Here is a 27,202-nt window from a genome sequence, read left to right on the forward strand (position 1 = left end):
GAGGGCAGGCCTGCCTACTGACGCCCCCTCCGCTCCCTCTGCCCAGCCTCTGCCCTGCGCACGCCCATCTCCATCACCAGCTCCTATGCCACGCCGTTTGCCATGATGAGCCACCACGAGATGAACGGCTCCCTCACCAGCCCCGGCGCCTACGCCAGCCTCCACAACATCCCGCCCCAGATGAGTGCCGCTGCCGCCGCTGCCGCCGCCGCCTATGGCCGGTCGCCAATGGTGAGCTTTGGAGCTGTACGTAGACTTTTTAGCTCCTTTTGTGGGGACCGGGTGATGCGCGCGAGGCAGCTAGGTTCTGGGTGGTGCCCCTCCATATGCAAGGGGACCCTCAACTTGTCCTACCAGGGAAAGTACTCATGGCGCTTGGCTAGAGGACACATTGCGGGCCTGCCAGAGCTGGGTTCTGCTCCCAGCTTGCCTCCCGTAAAAGCTGCTGCCCTGACAGCTCCTTCCCAGGAGGTGGGGCTGATCCCAGCCTCGCCTTGCTTTGGGGGTGGGGGTCCCAGAAAGTGACATAGTTGACAAAGGAGGGGAGGAGTTGATAGAACAGTCATTTCTCAGTGGGGTGTGGGGAGCAGAGAGGTAGCATCTGTCTGTCTTTACCTCCTTAACCCAGGAGGGGCTCTAGGGAGGGAGGTGGGAGCGGGGCCAGAGAGAAGAGAGAGCTAGGAGGGAGGATATCGATTCAGAGTTGGGGTTCGGACCCCCCCCCCAGCCCTGCCTCTGGCCTGGGCAAGGTGCCTCTGTTTCTTGTGGCACGCTGGGTGGCCTTGAGGCTGGGGCTGAGCGGGGTGATAAAGGAAGTGGCTGAAGGAGGGTCCAGCAGTACCTCTGGGTAAGGAAAGGCTGGTCTTGTCTTGCCTTCCAGGTTGGTTTTGACCCCCATCCGCCCATGCGGGCCACGGGCCTGCCCTCCAGCCTCGCCTCCATTCCTGGTGGAAAACCGTAAGCTCCACGTCTGCTCGGTGCATGCTTTGTGGGAGGGATGGGGTGCGTCCATACCCTCCAACCCCCTCAGCCCCGGGCTGCTGCCCCACCAGCTGGCCTCGGGCGCCCCGTGCCCGGGGAACGTGCTCCCTCTTTGCACTCGGGTAGATTGTCCTCACTGAGAATCCGCTCACTATTCCACAGGGCACTTGTAGTCTTGCTGCCCCTCCCCCTGAGATGGGCACAGCATGACTCCTGTAAGGAGGGTCAAGCTGGGCTCCCTGGTGCATCAGGGAGCCACATATGGTCTCCGTGGCATCGGCTACTCATGCCACGGCTGGTCTCAGTGGCCAGAGCTGTAGCCGCGGCAGTGGGCAGTGGATGGGGCAGGCTTCTTGCTGCTGTACTGATGGAAGACCTTCTAGAAAAGGGGCCGGTAGACAAAAGAGCCAGTCCTGTCTCTCACAACAACTGAAACAATATTCGAGAGCCTTTTTTGTTTTCACAGTGATCACAGTGATCTGAGGAAGACCCTTAGCGTTTTTTCAATCTTCCACGTGTACACTGGAAGAGCCGCACCTGGCTCTTGGGCCGCAGCTTGCTCTGAACCCCTCTCTAGACCACTCTGGTGTCCAGGTGTCTCGTGTCCTTCTGGGCAGGTGCGGGCCTGGCTCCGTCCCACAGGTGTGCAGGGATGTGGCTGAGCTGAGCTGCAGGAGAGGAGACGGTTCCCTCTCAGAGACTCCAAGTGCCCAGGTGGCAGCTCCTAAGGCCACAGTAGTGACACAAGGGGTCTTCAAAAAGTTCGTGGGGAATTCTACTTTGTTCCCATTCCCTCCTCCCTCCACCCTTCTGGCGCCGCCTGGTATACATCACATGCAGTGCTGGGAGACTGGTATTGCCACAGGAGATTGCCCATCCTGGCCCACCTGTGCTCTCTGAGTGGGGGGGAAATGGGGGCTCAGCCAATGCACCAACACAACAAGACAGGATACAACAGGTACCCCCCACCCCATTCTTGCCCGTGGCTTTGCGCCCGCTCTGCAGCTGCTGTCACACTGAAACTTGGCTTTGCCCACATCTGTCTGAAGCCGGGGAGCCCATGCCAGGCCCCCAGTTTTCACTTGGGGCTCTGTGATAGGAGGCAGAGCAGGTGTCCAGAGGGTTCTTCCTGGGCACGGGGAGGAAGACGGGCCCTCCCTGGAGATGTCATTGGTGCTGGGCCTTGCCTCTGGCCAGTCTGTCAGGGTGTTTGTAGGTTGTGTGAAAAAGGGGGAAACAGGGAGCTTTTTACTCCCATAAAGGGCAGGGAAACCCGCAGGGACAGTGCTACCACCCTGTAGGGTCGCTGTGAGCCGGCCTCGCCTCAGTGGCAGTGAGTTTGCTTTGGGAAAAGAGGGAGACATGAGAAAAGGGACTTGGGTTGGAGGGAGGGTGGACCAACCAGGTTAAGGCCAGGGTTGAAATGCTGGTTGGTCGAGCCTGGCCACGGCTAGGGAGCTTGGGAACCCGCCACAGCCCTGGGGCGGTGGTTTGTACCCAGTTAGCTGTATTCGGGAGCTTCTGGGAGCCGAGGGCCGGAGGCAGGCGGGTGGGCGGGCTTGTAGGAGGCGATGTGAGACCTGGGGTGACAGTGTGCCGTTCTTGCCCTCCCAGAGCCTACTCGTTCCATGTGAGTGCCGACGGGCAGATGCAGCCCGTGCCCTTCCCCCACGATGCACTGGCAGGCCCCGGCATCCCCCGGCACGCCCGCCAGATCAACACACTGAGCCATGGGGAGGTGGTGTGCGCCGTGACCATCAGCAACCCCACGCGGCACGTCTACACTGGCGGCAAGGGTTGCGTGAAGATCTGGGACATCAGCCAGCCGGGCAGCAAGAGCCCCATCTCCCAGCTGGACTGCCTGGTGAGGGCTCAGGGGACCCTGTGTTAGCTTGGCAACTTGGGGTGATCTGAGCACCTGTCAGATCTTTCTGCGCACGCGTGTGTGTGTGGTTGGAAGGCCTGGCGACCGTGGCTCACCCCTGTCCTCTTCGATCCAGAACAGGGACAACTACATCCGCTCCTGCAAACTGCTTCCTGATGGGCGCACGCTCATCGTAGGCGGCGAGGCCAGCACACTCACCATCTGGGACTTGGCCTCGCCCACGCCCCGCATCAAGGCCGAGCTAACGTCCTCGGCGCCTGCCTGCTACGCCCTGGCCATCAGCCCCGACGCCAAGGTCTGCTTCTCCTGCTGCAGTGACGGCAACATCGCCGTCTGGGACCTGCACAACCAGACTCTGGTCAGGTGAGGCCAGCAGGCGGGGGCGCCCTGGTCTGCTGTGGCCAGGCTCCATGGGTCAGCAGGAGACGCGAAGAGGAGGGGTCCGAGATGAGAAAGCCACTCGAGTGTGTGCCAGGGGGCAGCGGTGCTGGGTGCTCCGAGTGGGCAAAGGAAGGAGGTGGTGCTGGAGCAGGTCTGGGGAGTTGTGATGAGGAGGAGGAGACAGCGGCAGGCGAGAGCACTGTGCTCTGTGGGCTCCTTGCTCTCAGGGGCAGGGCAGGCCGCACAGAATAAGCCCTGTGTGGGAGACCAGCTCATGCTGTCTCCAGCCCCATCATTAGGCAGGCTCCCGGCCTCTGCCGCGTGGTGCCTCTGCCGCGTGGTGCCTCTGCCGCGTGGTTCTTGCCCACTAAGAGGACAGAGCCCATGATAACTGGAGGGAGCCTTGGCTATCAGCGCCAGAGGCAGGGCCTGCCGCTCATGGTCGTCTTAAGAAAAAATGACCAGGGGTCTTGCTGCCTGCCTTGGTCTAATTGCACCCACTCTATTCTGACTCATCGTGACCCGCTAGGACAGGGTAGAGCTGGCCTTGTGCATTTCTGAGACTGTAACTTCACCAGAGCAGACAGCCTCATTCTTTTTTGGAGTGGCTGGTAGGTTCGAACTGCTGACCTTGCAGTTAACAGCCCACCTGGCCATCAGGGCTCTTCTGGCCTGGCCTAAGTAATGCTCAGACCCTGCAGGGCTTTGGTCTCAGAAGCTGGACCTCGCTCTGAGCGCTGTGGAGGGGCCTTCAGTGGGCGGTGCACCCCTCGGGCCTGCTTCCTCTTCTGCTCACTCTGAGCTGGCTTGCACTGCTCAGAGCCATCCCAGTGGCCATCCCGGTTCCCTGGCACTCACACCTCCTTGCCGGTCCTGACAGGCAGTTCCAGGGCCACACGGATGGGGCCAGCTGCATCGACATTTCCCACGACGGCACCAAGCTGTGGACAGGGGGCCTGGACAACACTGTGCGCTCCTGGGACCTTCGGGAGGGCCGGCAGCTGCAGCAGCATGACTTTACTTCCCAGGTGCCAGGGCAGGGCAGGGCAGGGTGATGGGGTGTGGGGCCTACCTCAGAAGCCCGGCAGGCTTCCTGGAGGAAGCAGCGGTGAAATCCAGTGAGCAAGGCTTGGGATTCTGTCTCTGCTAGTGTGGAACCCTCTGGCCTCAGATTTCCGCTCCTGGGGTGGGAGGATGGGCGGGAGCTGCTTCGAGGGCCCGGAGGGAGCCCCCCTTCATTAAAACTGGTCCGTGGCTCCTGGAATCCACTGTGCAGACGCAGGTGTGATGAGGTCTTAGGAGTAGTGTTTATTCCGGTCATTTCCTCACCTCCTTTCTCAAGTTCGGCTCACACCGCAGAGACAGGGACTCACTGCAAGGGAACTAGCTGGGCCCCCTCTGTAAGAATCCTGGGTCTGCTCATGTCTGTGAGCCCCCATTTCCTCCTCTGCTACGTGGAGTTACAGAACGACAGCCTGAGTTATTGGGCGGGGGTAGGGTGGGGAGGCCTTGCTTTGCAAATGGCAGGGTGGGGGGCAGGGGGAGACAGGATGGGACTGGGGACTCTGAGCCTGGAGTCCATTGGAGAGCCGCGGTGCTGACTGTCCCCGACCCCCGCAGATCTTCTCCCTGGGCTACTGCCCCACCGGGGAGTGGCTGGCCGTGGGCATGGAGAGCAGCAACGTGGAGGTGCTGCATCACACCAAGCCCGACAAGTACCAGCTGCACCTGCATGAGAGCTGCGTGCTCTCCCTCAAGTTTGCCTATTGCGGTGAGCCGGGGAGGGACGGCCGCTGGGGGAGGAGGGCCACGTCCCTGCCGGGGGTTATCCTCAGCGTACAGCAGGAATAGGTTCCGGGGACCAAGCGTACAGCAGGAATAGGATCTGGGGACCAGAGAGCCTCTTGGCCATACTTTGGGGATCCCCCTTGTCCCTCAGCTGTAAGTGCTGTCACAGGGTACAGGCCCTGTCCACGCCAGCGCCGGAGGCTGGCTGAGCAGGCGAACAGCTGTTTTTGGCAGCCTAGTAGAGACCCCGAGGGCCAACGGCCCAGGCTCGGAGACCTCGGGGCCTGCTTCCGAGCAGTGTTCCCTCACTCACTCCCTGTGGACAGCCCTCGGCTGGGGGAGCCCACACAAGGGAAGGGCACCCATGGCTCGTTCTCAGTAGGTTCTCAGGGCGTGACTGTTCCCATTATTGTGGCCACCTCCCCACATTTGTACTTTGGAGGCATCAGCTGCCGTGTGTGTGTGTGTGTGTGTGTGTGTGTGTGTGTTGCTAATTGAGATTCACCAACCCCTACCTTTTCCCATCCCAGCCCATGCCTCCCCCAGAGAAAGCCCTTCCTGCATGTCGGTGGGTCTGTTACATGTCTCCCGCAAAATGCCTCTCTCAAGGGGCGATTGATGCTAAGCTCTGGTTAGCGGTTTCCATGGCAGCCGGCCTTGTCTGGGAAGCCGAGGTGGGCAGGCACAGGGTGACTGTCCCTTCCCCCCTGCCCCTCCCGTCTGCAGGCAAGTGGTTTGTGAGCACCGGGAAAGATAATCTGCTCAACGCCTGGAGGACGCCGTATGGAGCCAGCATCTTCCAGGTACCGGCCTCCCTCCAAGCAGCAGTGGGGCAGGGTCGGGCGCCAGGGGCCAGGACAGCTCTGCCCCTTTGCAGCTGCTCCTCTGGGGGTTCCAGGACGGGCTTTCCAGTGAGTGGCCTTGGGGACTTCACTGTGTGCCAGAGACACGCTGTTGCTGATGCTCACTGTCCGTTGAGGGTGGGAACTTTTAAGCCAGGAGAATTTGGGTGGAAGAATTTCCGCCTTAATATAGGGAAGACCGCAGTTCAGTTCTCTCCTATACGGCCCTGTGCAGCCGCTGCGCCCCTACCAGGGGAGGCCTGCATGTCACTGCGATGCCGAGCCATTTCCAGCGGAGCTTCCAAACGAAAATAGAATAGGAAGAAAGACCTGGTGATCTGTTGCCCAGGATCCGCCAATGAAAACCATAGAAATGACCATGGCCTGGTCCACAGCCATTCGTGGGGAAGACAGGGTGGGGCCAGGCGAGTCCATCCTCTTTTGCTTGGGAATGCCATGCGTTTGGGGGTTGACGCAGTGGCTGGTTACAGCAACACCAGTGTGGAACAGAACACAACAGTGCCCTGGGCATGTGCTCTGTGCCGGGCCTGGTGCGTGTGCTCTAGGTGGAGGAGCAAAGGGAGCTGCTGGCTTCCAGGGCAGTGTTACCTCGTCGCAGTGGGCAGCCCAGCAAATGGGGCTCAGGGGCCAAGGGGACAGGAGAAAGTATCTTGGGAAAGAGGGAACATTTTAGGCCTTTGTGAGCTCCAGCTTGATGCCCTCACACGCACACAGGCTTGGTCTCTCCAGTGTACTCACTCAGACACACTCCCTGGCTCACACTCACATGGATTCTGTGCACTGGCCATGTCCCGTGCATTGGCCAGGGTATCTCAGCTCTTCCAGAGGGTCTGCTGACTCCTCAGAGAGGCCCCTGACTTGGGGAACGTGCTGACGCCAAAGGGCTCAGTTCTGATAGTTAGGACTTTCTGAGAGCAGGCTGGACCCAGGGGTGGTACTCCCGCCCCCAGTGAAGCAGGCGATTGGGTCACGGGAGTGTAAGGCTTGTCTGGGCTTATTGTTGGCTGACTTGAGTGATCATTGACGCTCCAGACTTGGGTGGTGGGGTGTGTGTGTGTTAGGGCAGGACTTCATTCAGGGGTATTGAAATGAACAATGTGGAGACCTTAGAAACTGAACTGTCTTTTCCCCCCACCCTGCACCCCCTCACCGCTGCTTCTCCTGCTCGCCTCCCTCCTCCAGTCTAAAGAATCCTCGTCCGTCTTGAGTTGCGACATTTCTGCGGATGACAAATATATCGTAACGGGCTCCGGTGACAAGAAGGCCACAGTTTACGAGGTCATCTACTAAACAAGGGCTCTGTAGGGGCTGTCAGACGCCGGGAGAAGCAGACGGGGCTGGCTGTCAGTGAGACCCTGGGTGCAGGCCCCTGTGGACAGCGGCGTGCTCCAGGCTGCGCCCCGTCCGGGCTGCGATGGCACGTTCCTGGCTCCTCTTCCTCCCCCCACACCCCTGGCCGATGTTACAAATAGACTTCGGACTCCTCCCCACCGACACCCTCCCGAATCTGTGTCTCTTCTTGACCTATCTTTGGGCCTGTCCCCACGGCCTGGGGTAGGGGACACAGGAGTGGACCACATTTTGGGGGTGGGGGCGGGGGGGTCTCTTGTTCCCACTGTGCAGTGCACAGGCTTTGTGAAACATGTACATAGCAGACTCCTGGCTCTGGGCCTGGTCAGTGGGGGGAGGAGGCCCCGTCTGCCCCATGGGAACCCCTCCGCTTCTCCTGTTTTTCGACTGCTGTATGTGTGTCATCCACTCCTGGGGGTGGCTTTTTATTTTTCGTTCCTTCGTTTGTTTACTTTTAAACAGAACTTTCCATCTGGGGAATGGGGGACAGGGGAAGGGAGGGAGCAAGCTGAGGAGGGGATCCTGTGAGGAGAGAAGTCTAAGGGGGCAGGGGGGGAGCTGCAGCAGGTGAGAAGACTAACCCTCCGGGGGGGGTGCCCCCAGAATGAGCTCATGTCCGGGTGCATTTGAGGACAGCTGCACCGGGTCTGAGTGGAATACCAGGTGGGCAGACAGACTGATGGCAGCCGGGAGACAAGTGCCAGCCAGGCATCATGGGAACACGGTTGTCTATGGTCCTTGAGGGCCCCCTGGGCTCTGCCTCTTCCTGGCTCTGGGTCTCTGGATTCCCCCACCTCTCCACACGCATCCTTGGTTATGTGAAGAGCTATAGAAATTCAGAGGGACCCCTCGCCAGCCCTCCTTAATCTTCGGACACAACCTGGAAAGGGAGAAAACAAGTTAACAAGAAAGCATAGCAACTCAGCTCAGGGAGCTACCAGAAAAATAGCAACTGATGTGGGTGCTGTTTCGGTTTTTTTGTTTTGTTTTGTTTTTTTGAATAAAAGACTTAGAAGTGATGTCCTTTTATAAAATGCCTTCGCCCTGTCCTGCCTGTGGCGCCTCCATCAGCCTTCTAGTTTACAGGGATGTGAGCCTGAAAGGATTCTCCCCAGGGCTCAGCCTGGGTCCGTGGAGGGGGTCAGGGAGGGCGACAGCCACCTCACCACACTGGGGATCAGTCTTGTCCTCTTCAGTCTCTCTAGGGCCCCCAAAGCTACAGTTAGAATGTTGTCCCTTGCGGGTACCGCTTTGGGTGCCGAATTGTTTTAGGGTGTTCGGGTGGTGGCGGTGGATTTTGTTTTGTTTTATTAAACCTTTCTGGTCCTTTTTCTCCTTTCAAAGAAAAGTTAAGGCCGCTGTGAGTCCCGGGGGTGGTGGTGGGGGGTGGGGGCGGCCTCTCCATAGGTGTAGCATACGGAAGATCGTTTTTATACTGCATTTTTTATGGATTATTGAATCATGTGTGCTTCAGCTGGGAGAAAGAGGGAGGAGCTTTGGTGAATAACACTGTCTGGTGACGACACTCCTGGGACAAGCAGCTGCCCTGACAGGAAGTCAGCTGCCCTGATAGGAAGTTGGGGTATGGTCCCCTGTACTTCTGGGTGCGGTAGGGTTGGTAGGGGCTGTTGTCTAGAGTCTCCTCTCTCTCTCTCTCTCTCTCTCTCTCTCTCTCTCTCTCTCTCTCTCTCTCTTTCTCTCTCTCTTTCTCTTTCTGTGTCTCTTGTCTCTTCTATCTATGTTCATCTGCCACCACTTGTAACAACTAGCCAGGAGGGAGGGAGAGGGGGAAGTGAATTCCTGAAGGAGAAAGAAAATGAAAGTCATTGTATTGAGCTGTTTTTATATTTTTAAAAGTTACTATTTAAAGGTTGGTTTCATTGTTGTGTTTTAATTGCACACACACACACACACACCTCCTCCCAAAGAAGAAACATGAATGGTCTCCTTTGTCAGCAAGAGGGGTGTGCATCCGCAGACATGAGTGAGCCTTATGCCTGTCGCTTCCAGTGCTGCCTCTGTCCACCCCCAGGAAGGGCCTGGTGGACCTGGGCAGCTCCGAGCGGCACCATCCCAAGCCTGTGTGGTCATGCCGGTGTGCAGGGCCGGGGCAGGGCCACCTTCACAGGGGGCAGGGCAGTCTTGACTGCAAAACCAGGTGGAACCAAACTCAGATGCGTCACAAACTTCCCCTGAAGCTTCACTGTGTCTGAGCCCTGGATACTGGCATCATCTTTTCTCTTCGAGCTTAGTTCTAAGTATTGTAGGGAGATAAGAGCTTCAGTCACTTGGGGGGAAGAAGGAAAGCTATGCCCATCTGTGAGGACCCACCTCTAGTCCTGCAGGTAGGAGGACAAACATCCCGGGGGCTCCCAAGCTCAGTCAGCAGCCCTTGTGTGGAGACAAGAACTGTTTCCGAAGGTCCTTTCAAGGATGCTACCTTCCAGAAGCCTGCCTCTTGTACCTCTGGGTGGGTTCAGTAAGTAAGCGTGCCTCCCAGGGGCTCTTGACGCCACCGACTCCATTCCAGTCCTGTGGCCTTCTAAAGAGGAGAACCCACAGGACCCTCTGGATTTCTGAAGTCAATCTACCAGGGCAGAAAGCGTCATCTTTCTCTCACCGAGCGGCTGGTGGTTTCAAACTGCTGGCTTTGTGGTTAGCAATCCCTGATACCAGGACACCTTCATTTCTGAGAAGGGAAAGCAAATCTCTGAAAGACATCTCTGGGTACTGTCAGGGCTGAGTGATGGGGGAGGCCCAGGTCCTGCCCACAGGAGCTCGCATGCAGGACAGTGTGAGCAGGGGTGGGGAGCGAAGAAGGCATAGCGTCTCAGTTTGACTTCTCTAAGTGGTTCAGGACAAGACCTCAATGCCTCTCCCTGCCACCATCTGCAGGCAAGTACATCCTGACACCCAGCTGCTCCTGTCCCTGTCAACTCCCCCCAGTGTGGCTCCCCCCTGCAGCCTCACCAGCACCACCTGCAAAATCTTCCTCTGTCCCACTGAAGCAGAATCTGCATTTTAATGGCCTGCTGGTGATTCCTGGGCACCACCAGAAAGAACGCCTGTCCTCTGGGAGGCCGTTCCATGGTAAACAAGCAGCTGTAAACAGGACAACAAAAGGCTACTATTTAAAGTCACTCCACACAGGCAAGGTTGGAGCTAGTCTCAGCATCTCCATTTCCACTGCCTCTGTTTATGGAGCCTGGTGCACTGAGCCAAACCAAAATTTGATGAGACTGCCCGCCCCATGAAGGGTCCAGTCTCCAGTGCTCTGGAGCTTTCCCACCTGGTCCCATAGGGTCGCCATGAGAGTCAGAATCAATAGAAAGGCAGTGAGTTTGTCTGCTGTCTGCCCAACTAAGCAGCCGAATCTCGGCCCTTGGCCAGACCTCATGACCCAGGGTGTTTACCAGCAAACACCAAACCTTTGCCGGCTCGAGAGTACCCTCCATCCACAGAGCCTGGTGGTGCTCTGCAGTGGAATCCTGGAGCTGTGGCCGGGTGTCGGTCATGCCTCTGGTGCTGCTTTTGCACAAAGCCCAAAGTGCTGGGGGTGAGGGTTGGGGGGATGCTTGGCAGAAGCCGGTTTCAATGGTTGCGGTTTCCACTGGATTGTGTCCACGTGGCCGGTCATTCCTTGCAGCTACGCCGCTGGCCACACCATTCCTTCTGGCCTCTCGGAGCCTGTGCCCTCTTCCCTGCCCCCATAGAGCTAGGGCAGTGACTTCTTAATGTATAGGGTCTACGGGAACGTGAGAGACAAGGTTTGGATCCCAGAGCTGGAAAGGCCCTTAGTGAGAATGCCGGATATTTGGAACTCCCCAAACAATAACCCTGTGAGCAAGAAAACAATGGAATGCCCCGCCCACCCAAGAACAAAGTATAGCATATAAAGGCTCAATGTTTGACAAGCAATGAGCAGTTTTCAGAAACCATTTGAATTTTTGTATTAATTTATAATATATGATATACTAGTGCCTGTGAACAATCTTCCTTGAGTACTTTCAAAGATTCCACCAAAATTGAGCCTTTGGCCTATGAAAAGACACCTTTACAAGCCCCTCCTTGTACCGAAGGAACAATTCAAGCTCAGAAAGGGTCAGAGTCTCACAGCATGCCTTCCAGGTTACTACTGAGCACCTGGACCCTCCACTTCCCTTAAAGCTGCCCGGAGGCAGGTCTGGTAAGTGTTGGGAGTCTGAGTATCCAGGGATTCATGCCTCCTTCCTCTTCTTTTTATGGAGATTTAAACAGATTCCTCATGGAATGAAGCAAACCCATAAAAGCAGTCATGGAAACCAGCCTCCTGCTTCCAGAACATCTTAGCACTCAGCTATCCATTTTACTATCTCCCATCCATCATGCGCCTTCTCCAACCACCCATTCTCCTGTCCATTCTCCCATCCACCATCTGTCCATCCACTCACCCATTCGACATTGGTGAGGGAGAACCTACTATGTACTGGTGTTGGCAAGCACACACAGCCCCACCCTTCCTGGAACCCCCAGCTGGAAGAAACAGCCCCTTCAACTGGCAGTGACCACACTGTGAGGTAAGTGATGGAGCTAGCCAGATGTCACAACATAGGGGAAAGGACCTGGGAGGGCAGGTCAGAGAGGCAGGGCTTCCTGAGGTCTTGTGCCCCTTCCCTGCTCCAACCCCAGCCAGCTTTGTGGAGTTCTAGATCTTATTGTCTGCCCCTCCACCCGCCTGCTTCCGGTCCGGAAGCAAGACTGAAATGTTGGACTGAGTAGACTCAAAAGAGACCTGGGCAGAGGCCAGCGGTCCAGCCTGAGGCAGGTAGGGCGGGGGTTGCAGAGGAAAGGGATGGAAGCTGGGGTGATCCCTGGGATGCTGAGTCCCCAACATGATTGACATGAGGAGACTCAGGCGTGAGCAAACTGCCCCATCCAAGGTCCCCGCTACACTCCCTGGGTGACCTTGCTGCTCATGTGCCTTCACCAGTCCCCTGCTTGAGCCTCTCACTGGCCCAAGGTATGGCGATGTGTGAACTCGACAATTACAAGGAGTTCTTAATCTACCACGAACTGAAAGTGGAAGATCAAGCAAATACCTGAACAACATCCTTAACAGATGAGACTCAGCCCTACAGCCAGCCACTGGAGCATGCAAATCACTCTCCGGCACGTTTGCGGGGCTTACAATGTTCATCAATCAAGCAAACGAGCAGATGATCCTTTAGCACAGGATCAACTGCAGCACGCATTCATTGTTTCCTTAAAGTTTCCAACCAGGGATGAAAGAGCCTTCTGCATTGGAATGGGCTCTATGCCAGTGAGTTTGGATTTTTTAGAGTTTTCTTTAATCTGGAGGCGAATATGCAAAGGTAACATTTAGAAGGATTGTTTTGAAAGCCAACACTAAACAAGAAGTATTACTGTTTCCATTTAACATTGTGCTAGAAGCTGTGGACAATGCCATAAGACAAGATTAAAAAAAAAAAAGATTGAAAGGAAGGCAACACAATTGCAGCTATTTGAAGGTGATGTGATTGCACCACGGGAATATGCAAGCAATGAAAACATGAGTATAGTTGAGTTGATCCAATATGAAAATACTGGTTGATAATATTCCTATTCATAAGCAGCAATCAATAAGAAAATGTAACATGAAGGAGGGGGGTGGGGAGGGAGGGGGGAAAATGAGGAGCTGATGCCAGGGGCTTAAGTGGAGAGCAAATATTTTGAGAATGATGAGGGCAATGAAAGTACAAATGTGCTTGACACAATGGATGGATGTATGGATTGTAAGGTGACCAGACATCCCGTGCCAATTTTAAACAATTTCCCGTGTCCCGATTTTTGGAAAGAATGCACGATGAGCTAGGGTATACGGTTTTCGGTTGCCATGGGGCTATTTCACCAGGATATGAGTTTTATCAATGGTGTCCCGCTAGTGTCCTGCTTTACTAATGTGAAAATCTGGTTACCTTAAATTATTGAATTGTGATAACAGTTGTATGAGCCCCTAATAAAAACACAGTGACAAAAACTTTGTAAATAAATAATCACTGCTACGGAAGACCTAAAAAAACCCCACCACCATCAAGTCAATGCTAACTCGTAGAAACCCAGAGGACAGGAGAAAACGAACTGCCCCTGTGAGTCTCTGAGATGGACTATTAAAGGGTGTAGAGCGTCCATCTCACTAGCCAAGCGGCTGGTGGTTTCAAACTACTGACCTTGTGGATCGCAGCCCAACACATCACCACTATGCCACCAGGGCTCCTATACGGAAGACCAAGATGGAGAAATAGATATAAAATAGAATTAAAGGACTTGGGGAGGGGAATGTAAAGAGATCGTAATATATACCATGTTCATTGATGAGAAAACCCAATTTCATTAAAAAAAAAAAAAGCTCTTTCCCGGCATTAACCTATAAATTCAATTTTCGAAAATTCTAACTAAGACGTCTTCGGTGTAGATTGGCAAACGAATGCTGACATACATGCGAGAGTATTTGGGCAACGGTAGCAAATCTAATATTGAAGAGAGGAGCAAAAACAGGGACGCTAAGCATCCTGAGAGGGATGCTAAGTGGGAAAGGATGCTGTTAGTTTAGAGAACCAGGAGTAGCAGGGAGTCTGTCAATAGACCCAGACCTCGATGAGACCTGGGCTATGGCAGCGGCAGCCTTATGATAATTGGAGAGAGGAACCATTCAACAAATGGTTCCGAGACAATGACCCATCTCTTTTTTGCAGGAAATTGGATCTTTGCCACCACCACGAAAAGGTGGGCCCTTGTGGCGTCAAGGTTGCACACTCAGCTGCTGATGGGGAAGTTGGCAGTTCAAGCCCAGCAGGCAGCTCTGAGAGGGAAAAGACCTGTGGCCCTCCTCCTGTAATGGCCATAGCCTATGTAACCTTTGGGACAGTTCTACTCGGTCACATGGCTCATTATAAGTCAGAATCCACTTGGTGGCAACTGCCCATGATTTTTTTTTAAAGATAAATTCTAGAGGTACAGATTTCAAACTATAACAGTTTTAGGGAAAAATGTTGGAGACTAATCTTCAGACTCAGAAAAAAATGTATGTTTGTACAAAGCAAAAACTAATGGGAAAAAAAGATGTTTATATCACAATTTAAGTCATCCGTACTGATGACATAAACAGAGTTTTAAAAAATACATGAAGCAGCATGGATGAAGCACACCAGCCTGTGTGATCACGAGGTTTCAATAGGATTAGGTATCAGAAATAAAAGACCCAGAACAAAAAATCATATCAATGTGAATGAGGGGAGTGTGGAGTGGAGACCCAAAGCCCATCTGTAGACGATCGGACATCCCCTTACAGAAGGGTTGCGGGGAGGAGACAAGCCAGTCAGGGTGTAGTATAGCACCGATGAAATGTATAACTTTCCTCTAGTTCTTTAATGCTTCCTCTCCTCCCCCAGCTATCTATCATGATCCCAATTCTACCTTACAAATCTGGCTAGACCAGAGGATGTACACTGGTACAGATAGGAACTGGAAAACATAGGAATCCAGGACAGATTAAAGCCCTCAGGATCAATAATGAGAGTGGCGATACCAGGAGGGTAAGGGGAAGGTGTGGGGAGAAAGGGGGAACCGATCACAATGTTCTATATATAACCCCCTCCCAGAGGGACGGATAACAGAAAAATGGGTGAAGGGAGACAGCGGTCAGTGTAAGACATGAAAAAAAAATCAAGGGTTCACAAGGGTGGGAGGGTTGGGGAAGGGAAAAATGAACTGATACGAAGGGCTTAAGTAGACAGAAAATGTTTGAAAATGATGATGGCAACATATGTACAAATGTGCTTGATACAAGGGATGGCTGGATGGATGGATGGATGGATGGATGGATGGATGGATGGATGGATGAATGTGTTGTGTTAAGAGCTGTATGAGCCCCCAATAAAATTTTTTTTAAAAACCCATGCAACAAAGGAAAATGTAATACATAGGACTAACAAAGAAATGCTATCTGGGATGGAGATGAAGAATGCTCTTAATCCAGTATGTGAAAATAAACAATGCAATAGAAAAATGAATGGAGGGCCAAAATAGACGACTCACAGGGCAGGAAACCCGAATGCACCAGTATGTGGAAATGTCCCCTCTGCCTAGCTGTAGGCAAAATGCAATAACAAAACAGTGCATTTTTATTGGATTAGCAAGATCCGAGGCCCCCACGCACGAAGACTAGTGCTGTCACACGCTGTCATGTGTCAGTGGCTCCACCGACCTACAGGGCAGTCTGGCAACAGCGAGGAAGACACAGTGAAGCCTGGGACCTGGTCACTTCCAGGTGCATCTCAGAGACACTCTTGCAGAAGCACATAAATATGTGTCAGTGTTTCCATTGCCTCGCTGTTTGAAACAGGCCAAGTAATAGGAAACTACAACCTCCGGTGGAGGAAGAGGCGCTCTGCGGGTGCCCCAGTGAAGCGCTCAGCTGCGGACCGAAGGCTTGGCTGCTGGACCCTCCTGGGGCTTCCACGGGACGGAGACCCCGTCTGTTCCCTCAGAAGAGTGCGGGACCCTGGGCCCCACAGATGTAGTCACAATCAGTATGACGGTACCTAACAGCAATCTATTTGCTCACATCACAAATGTCTATCTGTGCATGAAAATGCATGAGCTCGATTTTCATCTATGGACTTGGATCAATCTCAAAAATTGTGTGAAAAGAGCAAGTTGCGAAAGGAAGTATATGATATGATACTGTTTCTGTTAAACATAAAATCCACACAAAACTGTTCTGTATCTCAGTGTGTGTGTGTGTGTGTGTGTGTGTGTGTGTGTGTGTGTGTGTATGTCTAACCAAACCAGACTCATCTCCATTGAGTTGATTCCATCTCGGCGCCGAGAACTGCCCTGTGGATTTCTGAGGTGGCAAATTTGAGAGCAGCAGAAAGCCCCATCTTTCTCCCACAGTGCCTGGGATTGGACTCTCCCTTGGACCTTGTGGCTAGCCACCAAAGGTGGAATGTACTTTGCCACCAGAGTTCCTTTTGAGTCTGTTAACACAGTGATTTGATATATATATATAGTATAAATTATATATATATAGAGAGAGAAAGAACACAGAACCTGGGAGCATAAGCAAATGTGATGAAGAAAGCTGATGGTGCCTGGCTATCAAAAGATATAGCATCTGGGGTCTTAAAGGCTTGAAGGTAAACAAGCGGCCATCTAGCTCAGAAGCAACAAAGCCCACATGGAAGAAGCACAGCAGCCTGTGTGATCACAAGGTGTTGAAGAGATCAGTTATCAGGCATCATCAAAATAAAAAATCATATCATTGTGAATGAGGGGGAAGTGCGGGGTGGAGACCCAAAGCCCATCTGTAGGCAACTGGACACCCCCTTACGGAAGGGTCGTGGGAAGGTGACAAGACAGTCAGGTTGTAGGGTAGCAACAATGAAACATACAACTTTCCTCTAGTTCCTAAATGCTTTCTCCCATGCACTATCATAATCCCAATTCTACCTCACAAATCAGGCTATACCAGAGGATGTACACTGGTACAGATAGGAATTGGAAACACAGGGAATCCAGGGTGGATGATCCCTTCAGGACCAGTGGTGAGAGTGGCAATACCAGGAGGGTAGAGGGAGATTGGGGGTGGAAAGGGGGAACCGATTATAAGGATCTACATATAGCCTCCTCCCTGGGGGACAGACAACAGAAAAGTGGGTGAAGGGAGATGTCAGACAGTGTCAGATATGACAAAATAATTTATAAATTATCAAAGGTTCATGGGGGAGCGGGGAGGGAGGGGGAAAATGAGGAGCTGATGCCAGAGGCTTAAGTGGAGAGCAAATATTTTGAGAATGATGAGGGCAATGAATGTACAAATGTACTTTACACAATTGATGTATGTATGGATTGTGATAAGAGTTGTATGAGCCCCTAATAAAATGATTTTTTAAAATGAACAAAGAACCTCACCAACAGAATGGTTATCTGCTGGGTGAAGAAGAGCAAATGAAGGTTGGGTGGAAGTTTAGCTATACCTGCTACATGTTATTCAGGAGCCATGGTAGTGTAGTGGCTTATGCGCCTTACACTGACCTAAGGGCAAGGCCAGCTGTTGGAAACCACCAGCTGCTCTGTGGGAGAAAGGTAAGGCATTCAGCTCCCATAAAGAGCTGCAGTCTCTGACACCCACAGGTGCAGTTCTGCCTTGTCATGTAGGGTCTCCATGAGTCGGCATCAACTCAACGCAGTAAGAGAGAGAGAGAGAGAGAGATTCGTAAAATCTGAAGTAAATGTTAAAATGCTCACACTTTGAGAGAAAGAGAGAGAGACATGAAATCTGAAGTAAATGTTAAAATGCCCACACTTTAAAAACCTTTATTGTGGCTTTAGCAGTAAGTACCATGCTTTTTTGTGTGTTTTGTTCTACATGTTTAAGATATTTCACAATGAAAAGTTTAAAGAAATAAATGAGAACGAGCTGGACCTCCACAAGTACTGATCCCGAGTTCAGTCACTGGTGAGTAACTCACAGGGGAAGTTTCAGCCGTGGTGAGACGTGATCAGCATGCACACGCCCAAGGGCAGGGGAGTGAAGGCTCGTGCTCACAGCATCATCCCACTGAGGGATGGTGCCCGAGCTCTGCAGGCCTGGGGCCTCATCCATTAAGCGATGCAGCTGAGGCTGGAAGCGTGGTTTCCTGGGTCCTCTTCAGCCTAGATGGTGCATGGTTCTAAAGAGTCTGTGAGTGTTGCACGGCCTGCTTTCTCCTGTGAGAGAACACAGGTTTAATTTGTTTAACATTTTTATCACGAAAAATACCAACCCGATGCAAAAGTAGAGAAAACAGCGTAATGGACTTGATGGGCTTATCACCCAGCATCAACAGTGATTGATCAACTCTGGGGGAGCCTTGTTTTTGCCGCACCTTCCCCACTCCCTGATGCAGAATGTCCCAGATATCTCATTTCATCAGCAAACAGTTCAATATTTCTCAAAAGAAAGCTGTATTATAAATATATTACCATAATACCATGATCCCACCTAAACTATTAACAAGAATTTTAATACCATAAAATGTTTGCTGTGTTCAATACCCTTGTAATATTTAAAGTTTATTTAATTAGGATCCAAATCAGATCCATAAAAGGCAACTAGTTGCTATATGATATGCCTTTTAGATTCCTTCTTCATAACCCTTTCTCTCTCTCTCTCTCTCTCTCTCTCTCTCTCTCTCTCTCTCTCTCTCTCTCTCTCTCTCTTATTGATCTGATTCATTTGTCCTTAGAATTTCCCAGAGTCTGAATTTTGATGATTACTAAATTGTAGTTAGATCCTGCAGCCTGATTATATCCAGGTTTGTATTCTTTGGTGGGGGCAGGAGTACTTCATAGATCATGTTATCCATTTCCATCCCTACCCACGGCCATCAGGAGTCTGATTCACAGCTGTCCTCTGTGGGGCTTCTGAGATTAAAGAGCTTTCTTTACAGGATTATAGATTATAAATTATAGATCTTTCTTTCATGGAACAGCAGGTGGGTTTAAACTACCAACCTTGCAGTTGGCAGTCAAACGCATACCCCACAAAGTGTCCAAGGCTTCTTACGCACTTCCAGTCCAACAAACAAAATCAAGACACACTGCCATTGAGTCAATTCTGACTCATAGCTACCTGTGTTACTCTGGTTGATTAGGGAACAAATCCAGGGAGACTCATGTGTATAAGAAGTCCAATATTAGCTCCTATGTCTGATACCATTCTATAAAGTTCTCTTCAGACTCATGAAACACATGCCATGATGCCAAATGCAGGAATATCACAGGCCAGTGGGTGGAAGGTCTTGTGGATCCAGTGGTGGTGTATGCATCTCGGCGCTGGCAAGGGTCTCCATGTGGCTTCTCCAGCTCCAGAGGTCTGGCTCTTTCCATGTCTCCACCGGGATGTCTTACAGGGAGTGAGCCAAGAGAGAGTGTCTCCTGCCTCCAAGGAGGAAATACAGGAGTTCCCAGAATCCTCAGGAGAAGGCCATGCCCACACAGAGGCCGCATTGGCTACATCCTTATTGACAGGCTAGACTCCACCCCTACACTCTTAATCCTCAAATTGACACCAGAATATGTAACTACCACATTACCCTATAGGACAGAGTAGAACTGCTCCTATGGGTTTTGGGATTGTAAATCTTTCCTGGAGCAGAAAACCTTGTCTTTCTCCCCGAGAACAGCTGGTGGATTTGAGTTCATGGTTAACAGTTCAACTCATAACTACATCATTACGGCTCCTTAGATGCTTCCATTAGAAAGTACATCAGATTTAGATTCTTCGCCTTTTGTATGTTGGCAGCTCCTGATACCCATTGCCCAGAATCATGGGTTCAGTAGTGGCTGCAAAAAATGATGACGTTCTAATTTAATCACACGTTCTTCATCCATTTGCTAGAATCCTGCTACAAAGAGAAGCTGCTCCGGCGGACCACTTGTTACTTTGAAGTACAGTGGGTATGGGGAAGCCAGGATACATTCTTGATGATTCTCTTGCTTTATTTATCAATTTCCGGAACAATAAATGAGTTTACTGGTACCCTCCATTGGCCAATTCGTTATTTTTAAATATCTGGGTGAATTGGTTTCAAATATAAACAACGTTTCAATCAAGTGATGTCTTCCTTATTGCTTTTCAGTCACCCTAACCTGGGGAGCCTCTTCAGGATGGCTCCTGGGCCTTGTAGACATGACCTTGGTTATGGTAGTCTTGACAGCTTCATTGCTTTCTGGTACAGGAAGACATTCCTGGTTCATCGTGTGCACTCTCTGTCCTATGTCTTGAGCCAGCCATGCCCAAGGATGCTTCGAGCCATGCTTGGTTCCTTCCAGTGAGAAGTGGTGATTAGAGACCATAGCCTAGCTACTGGGTGTGCTCAGTGCTAATGGGCTAGTCATTTTTCTTTGGCCTTGTCAGCAGTGAAGCTAAGGAAAAACATGAGAATATATATATTCATCATCAAATCTATTGACACATTTAATAACTGACACGTACACTTTTTTTTTAAACCTCACTGATCCTTCTATCTGAATCCTTCCCCATCTTGCCAACCAGCTGCTGCTTGCCTGCTTTTCCCATCAGACTGTGAACTTCCTGAGCGTAGCGTTAAAATGAGTTTCCTTCTGTTTTTTTACTTTTCTACTTCCTCAGTGGGTACCTCACACTTAGTAGGTATTGAGTAACTAACTATTCATTGAATGCCTAGAAGAACGGTACACTTTGAAAGCAAAGTTTTCTTAAAGAAGTAAAGTGAATGAAATCTGATTGGAGGCTGTAAACTACCCATCATCCACTATTCATTCTGGGAATGTAGGCAGCCACAGACCCAGTACTGGTGACCCGAAGATCCACCCATCAAGGAAGGCACCTGCTAGTGGGGGGAAAGCAAACTTGAATGAATGTAAAACAGAAAGCCACAGTGGCCTGCCCAATGTGCTCTAGGGCTGACCAGCATGAGATCAAGCAACTATTCACAGAGAAGGGTCCAGGGAGGCGTGTCAAGGAGAGGACATTTGAATGGGGTGCGGAAGGACGGACGGGAGTCATAGGTTGAGTGAGACGAAGGCATGTTAGACTCTAGCCCAGAGCTTGTCAATCTTCCTAATGCCGAGACCCTTTAATACAGTTCCTCATGTTGTGGTGACCCCAACCATTGGAAATATGTTTTCTGATGGTCTTCGGTGACTCCTGTGAAAGGGTCATTCGACCCCTAAAGGCAGTGGTTCTCAACCTGTGGGTTGCGACCCCTTTGGGGGTTAAACAACCCTTTCACAGGGGTCACCCGGTTCATAACAGTAGCAAAATTGCAATGATGAAGTAGCAATGAAAATAATTTTATGGTTGGGGGGGCGGGGCGTCACCACAACATGAGGAACTGTATGAAAGGGTCACGGCATGAGGAAGGTTGAGAACCACTGCCCCAAGGGGTCTCGACCCACAGGTTGAGAACCAGCTGCTCTAGTCCCTCAGCTGTCTGCCCTTCTATCCAGCTGAGCTCCCTTGTTCCTTGAAGGCCCTGCTGAGTTTGTAGCTCCCTGGGGCTGGGGCTGGGGCTGGGGCTGGGGCTGGGGCTGGGGCTGGGGCTGGGGCTGGGGCTGGGGCTGGGGCTGGGGCTGGGGCTGGGGCTGGGGCTGGGGAGAACTCTCCCTCTCCTCCCACTAGGAGCTGCAGGAGGGCAGGCTGGCCAAGGTTGGGAGGGGCAGATGAGGAAGCGAGACCCCAGGCCTGAGTCACTCTGCTGAAGGTTGCATCTAGAGAGGCCAGCCCTCTGCCCAGAGCACTTGCTGGAAGCCACTGTCAGCTGCTGAGCAGGCACTATGCACAGCACAGTTTGCCAGTGTAAGTCATTTGTGCTCAAGTTCATGTACAGACACGCCTGGTGGTGTTTGGGAAGCCCAAGGACAGATCTTACCCAAGCCTCTGCCCTTTGACTCACTAGCACCATTTCCTTTGCAGGATGAGACACCCTCCTCTGGCCCTGCTGGTCCATTTCCAGGAACCCCAGGTGTTCTTTGGCAGAGTCACCCTTGCCCCGGGGCAGCCCCTGGGTCCACAGCACCCAAGGCTCTCTGTCACTTGGAATGATCCTCTCGTGACATTTGCCCTGATTGAGGGCCCACCGGTCTATGATTTACTTACGAATGTTCTTTAAATAAGTTCACTTCTTAAAACAGGAAATAAAGCGTCATCACTTATGGTGTGTAATAGGCGGTGCTCTGTGCTAGTCAGTGCGACGGGAAAGTGTCTAACTAGCTGAGATTATTCTCTCTGCTGAAGAGGGAGCCAGATGTACTCGTGTTAGAGAGGTGCTGAGCACCCACCAGCACCCCAACTGAAGCTTGCTCCTTGATCTCATTAGATGAGGGCGGCTTCCAATAATAATCTGGGATAAAGAAATCAATCTGGGATATCCATGGAGGCAACCCATTAGCCTTGGTCCTTCAACCTGCTCAGTGCCTATGGCCAGGCCTGGCACAGCATGGTCACTGTAGATCTTTGCAAAAGGACCACAGGAAAGCGCTCCTGCAGTCCCAAACTCACACAGCCCAGAAGCGAGCCTGAAACCCCAAAGCCAAGCGTCTTGAGTATTTTATGTGTATTATTTTGCACGTAAGTTGCAGATTCCTGGCCTCCAGCTCCCCAACCCCACCCAGCTTCCTCTTTCAGTTCTCGGGGAGCTCTGGGCACCATGCATCTGGGGCAGTGTGGCCCTGCCTCCACATGTCCAGCCTAGCTACACCCCAGTCTGCCTGACCTGGTGTGTGGAGGGAGAGGAGGCAGCTCCACCTCCCTCTTTGCTCAGGCCCAGCAGGGTCAGGGCTCCAAGGGGCTGCCTCTGGGCCACCAGCCCTGCTCGTCTGGTCTGCCAGCAAGGGATGTGTGGAGCAAGAGCAAGGGAGGACACGACTGGATTGTGGCATGGCCTGGATGTGGGGGGAGGCCTCAGTTTCAAGAAGAGGAATGCTGCATCGCTGACGATTCCCCCCACCCTCACCCCCACCCCGTCCCCCTCGCCCACCCACAGTGTGCTATCACAGAGGGCTCAGTTCTGCCCCTCCCACAAGCCAATTCTCATCAGGTAATTCATTAGGGCAATTGTTTCCCAAGAGGTACTCTGTCAGACCCCAGGGGCTAACAGAAGTCACCTTGAGGCCCCAAGGAGCTGCTGGGAGAGAAAGAGGCCTGCCCATGATGAGCCCTTGGCAGTGGCCCCCAGGGACATCAGCATGGGGTACAGGGGCCAAAGGAAGGGCATCATGGCTTCGCTGTTAGGGGTGTCTTCCTGGAGGAGGTGATGTCTAAGCTGACCTGAAGGACGGATAAAAGGTCAAGGGGAGCCTGTGTGAGGCCAGCAGGAGACTGAGAGAGTCATGTGCTGAGGTGGGATGGGGAGAGAGGACAGGGAGGGGGGGGGGTGTCTGGAAGAAGCACAAAGAGCTCAGTACCACCCAGGGGGCCCCTAGGAGCCCCAAGGAGCCTGGCTGGGTTTCAGGCGCAGGCTGTGGTGAGGAGCAGGCCTGGAGGGGCAGGGTGGATGCAGCCCCGCGGGGTGAGCATAGCTTCACATCACAGCCGGGAAGTTGGGGAGGAGACGCTGGACCTCAGGCTCCTAGGAGCTCAGAAAGAGACTCTCCCAGAAGGGGACCAACTACATCTACCAGCCCAGTGTACCAGGGTCCTGCTTCCTGGTGGGTGACAGGCTGCAGGCCTGTGCTCTGGGGTGACAAGTGTCCTGGCTGTCCTGGAAAGGCAGCTCCTCCCTCCTCTTCCCTCGGCCAGTCACGGGCAGTCAGCTCTCGTCCCCTGGCCCGAGCCTGCCTCACGTTCAGGTTTGTTGCCTGCAGAGTGATGGCTGCGCCCCCCACCCCCCTCCTCATGTCGCCCTCTGCCCCTCGGCTCTGCCCTGTGCTCCTGGCCCCTGCATTGGCCCATGGACCCTCCAACCACTCCCACCCACTGGAATCATCTTGGACCTCCAGGGATGGGTCTGAGGCTGCCCCTTCCCCAGACCAGCCAGGCTGGCTGGGTGCGAGCCCCTAGGGGTCTGTGCCTTAATTTCTTTATCTAGAACACAGGTGTGTGTGTGTGTGTGTGTGTGTGTGTGTGTGTGTGTGTTTTGGACTATGGAAGGAACAAAACTCAGACTCTCAGCCTGTCCATCCATCGCCTGTCTGCTCCCTAGGGGTCTGTGCCTTAATTTCTTTATCTAGAACACAGGTGTGTGTGTGTGTGTGTGTGTGTGTGTGTGTTGGACTATGGAAGGAACAAAACTCAGACTCTCAGCCTGTCCATCCATCGCCTGTTTGCTCCCTCCGCAGGCCGGGCCGGGTTTCTGGGCCGCCACCCCTGCTTGGGGTGTGGTGTGTGTTGGGGTCCCAGCCCAACCCTCTGTCTCCGACATTAGCGAGGCCCTGGTCCCTCGGGCGGGCAGCCCCGCGCCGAGCAGATGGCAGGGGAGGCGAGCGGCCCGTCAGCTGCTGTTATCTCTCGCTGATGACACGGAGTGTAAATTTTGTTGGCAACACTCCCTCCTGCCTCTGCATGCCACCGGCTTTAATCACTGTAATTGAGTTATAATGAATGATTGTGTGTTCGCATTGTCTGAGAGCGGCACAGCCGGAGCAAGCGGGCTCCACAGCGTGGAGCCCGCCCCCTCCAGGGTGGGGGCATCGTTTCCCAGGGGAGCTGGCCCCCATCTCAGGCTCCCCTGCCCCCTTGGGTCCCAGCTCCCTCACTGTCCGTTCTCCCTCGCCATGCATATCACAAGGGCCATGGGGTCGATTTTTAACTTTATCATCATTTATTTATATCTTTCTTTCTTTCTCTCTCTCTTTCTTTCTTTTCCCCCCTCCAAATGGCACCGAATTCTGGGACATTGGGAATAATTGGGAAATTCAAATAAGTAAAACGGAAAAAACCAAGGAAAAGAAGATTGCTCGGCCCGCAGCGATGACTGTTTGGATCTGGGGTGAGTGTCCGCTCCGACTGGTATCCATGCCGCTATAACTGCAGCCAGTCACCCCCACGGGCCTGGGGCCTTCACGTCTGTGGGGAAGTGCCGGGGTGCTTTGCCTCCCTTCACCGGGAGGGACTGCCTGATCACCCCTTTTCCGGAGGAGATGCTTAACAACTGGCCCAGCAGCTCCTACATCTCAAAGCGAACATGTTCCAGGACGCCTTCCCCTCCCACCCCCGCAATTCATCCCCTCCAGACTTTCCCCGGCCCCTCTGTGCACACCCCCACTCCCTGCCACCCTCTTCCTTCCCCAGGGAGAAGCAAAGTGGCCCCTTTCTGTCACGTCTTCTGTGTTACAAGGTCTGCATTCATCCAGCGACATCAAGTGCTGGTCCCAGGGAAGGGGCCACCAAGTGTGCTGTGGGACCCTCTCGGGACAGGTGTTATTAGTGACCATCTAGTTGGACCTATTGATGGGTGGCCAGGAACCAAGGGAAGGGAACCCCCACCAGGTCCCGAGACACCCCACCGCCCTTCAGCTGCAGCAAAGAACATGGTGATCTATCAGCTTCTCATGGCTGACTGTCAGGAAGACTTTTCTGCCTAGCCCATCTGAATCTGGAAGCTCTGCTGAAACCTGGTACAAACCACCAAACTCGACAGGTGGTGGGGGGTGGGGCAGTTGTGCATGAGTCGGGGAGGCGGGCGGGGGGGGGGAAATTAAAGTGGGATTTCCCACACGGAGGGTGAGGATGGATTCTGTAGCTGAACCACTGATGTCCCCTCTCAGGGCAATGGCCTCTCTTGATTCATACGATCCTGCTCGGCACACAAGCCACCTGCACCACGGACCACTCTCATCCCTTAAGGCCTGGGAGAGAAGGAGGCTGTACCACGCAGGACTCCCCACCCCTCACCCTGACGCCTGGGACCTGCCTCCACTCCGAGTCCAGACGGAGTGGGGTTTCCGGGTCTGCTCTCCTGACACAGTCCTCATCGCCAGTCTCAGGGACTCTTCTTGGAGTATGTCTTGGTAAAGCATCTCAAGTGCCCCTTTGAAAACTGCTTCTCAGAGAAAGCAATGATTATTTTCTCGAAGTGCCCCCTGTAAACGACATTCCCCAGCCTGCAGCCGCGCCGCCTCCTTCCCCCTTCTCTTCAGAGGATTGTTCCCCTTTCCTGGCACCGCTTGTGGGTGCAAGGGTCTGGCCCGGAGAGCATGCCAGCTCCCTTTCCTCCCAATGTCTCCCTCTCCCCACCTTGCACCGGTTATCAGCTCTCCTTTACAGAAGAGGATCTTGAAGCACAGAAAGGTTAAGTAACTGGCCTGGGTCACCCAGCTAGGTGCATCCTGGTCTCTGTGGTAGGCACTGGGCCACAAACACGCCCTTCCTCTCTTAAGAGTTCCAGGACCATTCCCTCGACAAACCTCTGGGCTTCCACTGATAACTGGCCTCTCCCCATGCACCACACGCACAAACACATTCCATAGACATGCGTGCCCGCGTGTGCCTGCCCACACACAGCTTCACTGCTCCTTGCAGATTGGAGACCTGCCTTTCCATTGGGAGGGCCAAGGCCAGCGGGTGTGTTCCTTCTAATCAGGATGACCATGGCGATTCGGGAGCCTTGGGACTCTTGGCCACAAAGATGTGACTGCCAAGCTCAGTCACCTGCATGTGACTGAGCCGTGGTCTCACTGGCCCCTCTGGCCCAGCTGTGCTGGACAAGGCTCGAGAGGCAGCTGCGGCAGCCTCTCTCCACTGATGTGGCCTCGGGCCTGCCCGGTGGTGGGCACCACCAGCCGCCTCCCTCAAGAAAGGAGGGGGCAGCCAGCGTACCAACCAAGCAGCCGTCTGCTTCTGACCTTTAGTGAGGTGGTACAGGAAGGGGGCCGGAGGGAGAGGTGGAGGGGGGAGGGGTTTCCAGGTAGACAAAAAGAGTGAAACACAACCTTGTTGCCATGAAGTTGATCCTGGCCCCTAGAGACTCCATTGGACTGGGCAGACTGCCCCAGCAGGTACCAGACTGTCTTCATCACAAAGCATGCAGCCAGGGTGCTCTCTCACAACTGCTGACCCTTTAGTTACCAGCGGAGCACCAGCTGGGCTCCTTTAAGCAGACATGCCCCCCCCCCCAATCAATCAATCAGTCAATCAAAAGAACCAGACCCATTGCCAACAAGTCAATTCCAATTCAGACTGACCCTAATAGCAGGGCTTCTAAGACTGGAAATCTTTATGGGAGCAGACAACCTCATTTCTCTCCTAAGATGTGGCTGGTAAGTTTGAACCAAAGACCTTGCGGTTAGCAGCCCAATGGCTAGCCCCCAGCACCCCCAGGGCTCCTTTGGTAAATAAGGGCCCTGGGGCTCGGGAAGGCAAAGTGAAAGTCCAGCCCCGACAGCACCCAGGGGCACATGCCGTGATGAGAACCCGCAGGCTTCCAAAGTGAAGTGTGGGCAGCTCTTGGCC

The 27,202-nt window shown here is 53.1% G+C and overlaps 1 protein-coding gene across 6 annotated transcripts in view; it reads left to right on the forward strand.

Moving 5' to 3' along the window:
- The window catches only part of TLE3 (TLE family member 3, transcriptional corepressor), a 54,519-nt gene extending 45,398 nt beyond the window's left edge, over positions 1 to 9,121 (forward strand). For 3 of the 6 annotated variants that reach the window (XM_075535970.1, XM_075535972.1, XM_075535974.1), the window contains 8 exons: positions 47 to 246; positions 881 to 957; positions 2,596 to 2,845; positions 2,982 to 3,229; positions 4,128 to 4,275; positions 4,868 to 5,018; positions 5,762 to 5,838; positions 7,081 to 9,121. In XM_075535970.1, coding sequence (XP_075392085.1) covers positions 47 to 246; positions 881 to 957; positions 2,596 to 2,845; positions 2,982 to 3,229; positions 4,128 to 4,275; positions 4,868 to 5,018; positions 5,762 to 5,838; positions 7,081 to 7,188 — 1,259 coding nt within the window. In that variant the 3' untranslated portion in view covers positions 7,189 to 9,121. The remainder of the gene's footprint in view (positions 1 to 46; positions 247 to 880; positions 958 to 2,595; positions 2,846 to 2,981; positions 3,230 to 4,127; positions 4,276 to 4,867; positions 5,019 to 5,761; positions 5,839 to 7,080) is intronic. The other 3 variants (XM_075535971.1, XM_075535973.1, XM_075535976.1) reach the window with 1 other exon arrangement.
- Positions 9,122 to 27,202: the final 18,081 nt, after the last annotated feature.

Source organism: Tenrec ecaudatus, chromosome 17 (assembly GCF_050624435.1).
Source record: "Tenrec ecaudatus isolate mTenEca1 chromosome 17, mTenEca1.hap1, whole genome shotgun sequence".
In the NCBI taxonomy this organism is placed as follows: Eukaryota; Metazoa; Chordata; class Mammalia; order Afrosoricida; family Tenrecidae; genus Tenrec; species Tenrec ecaudatus.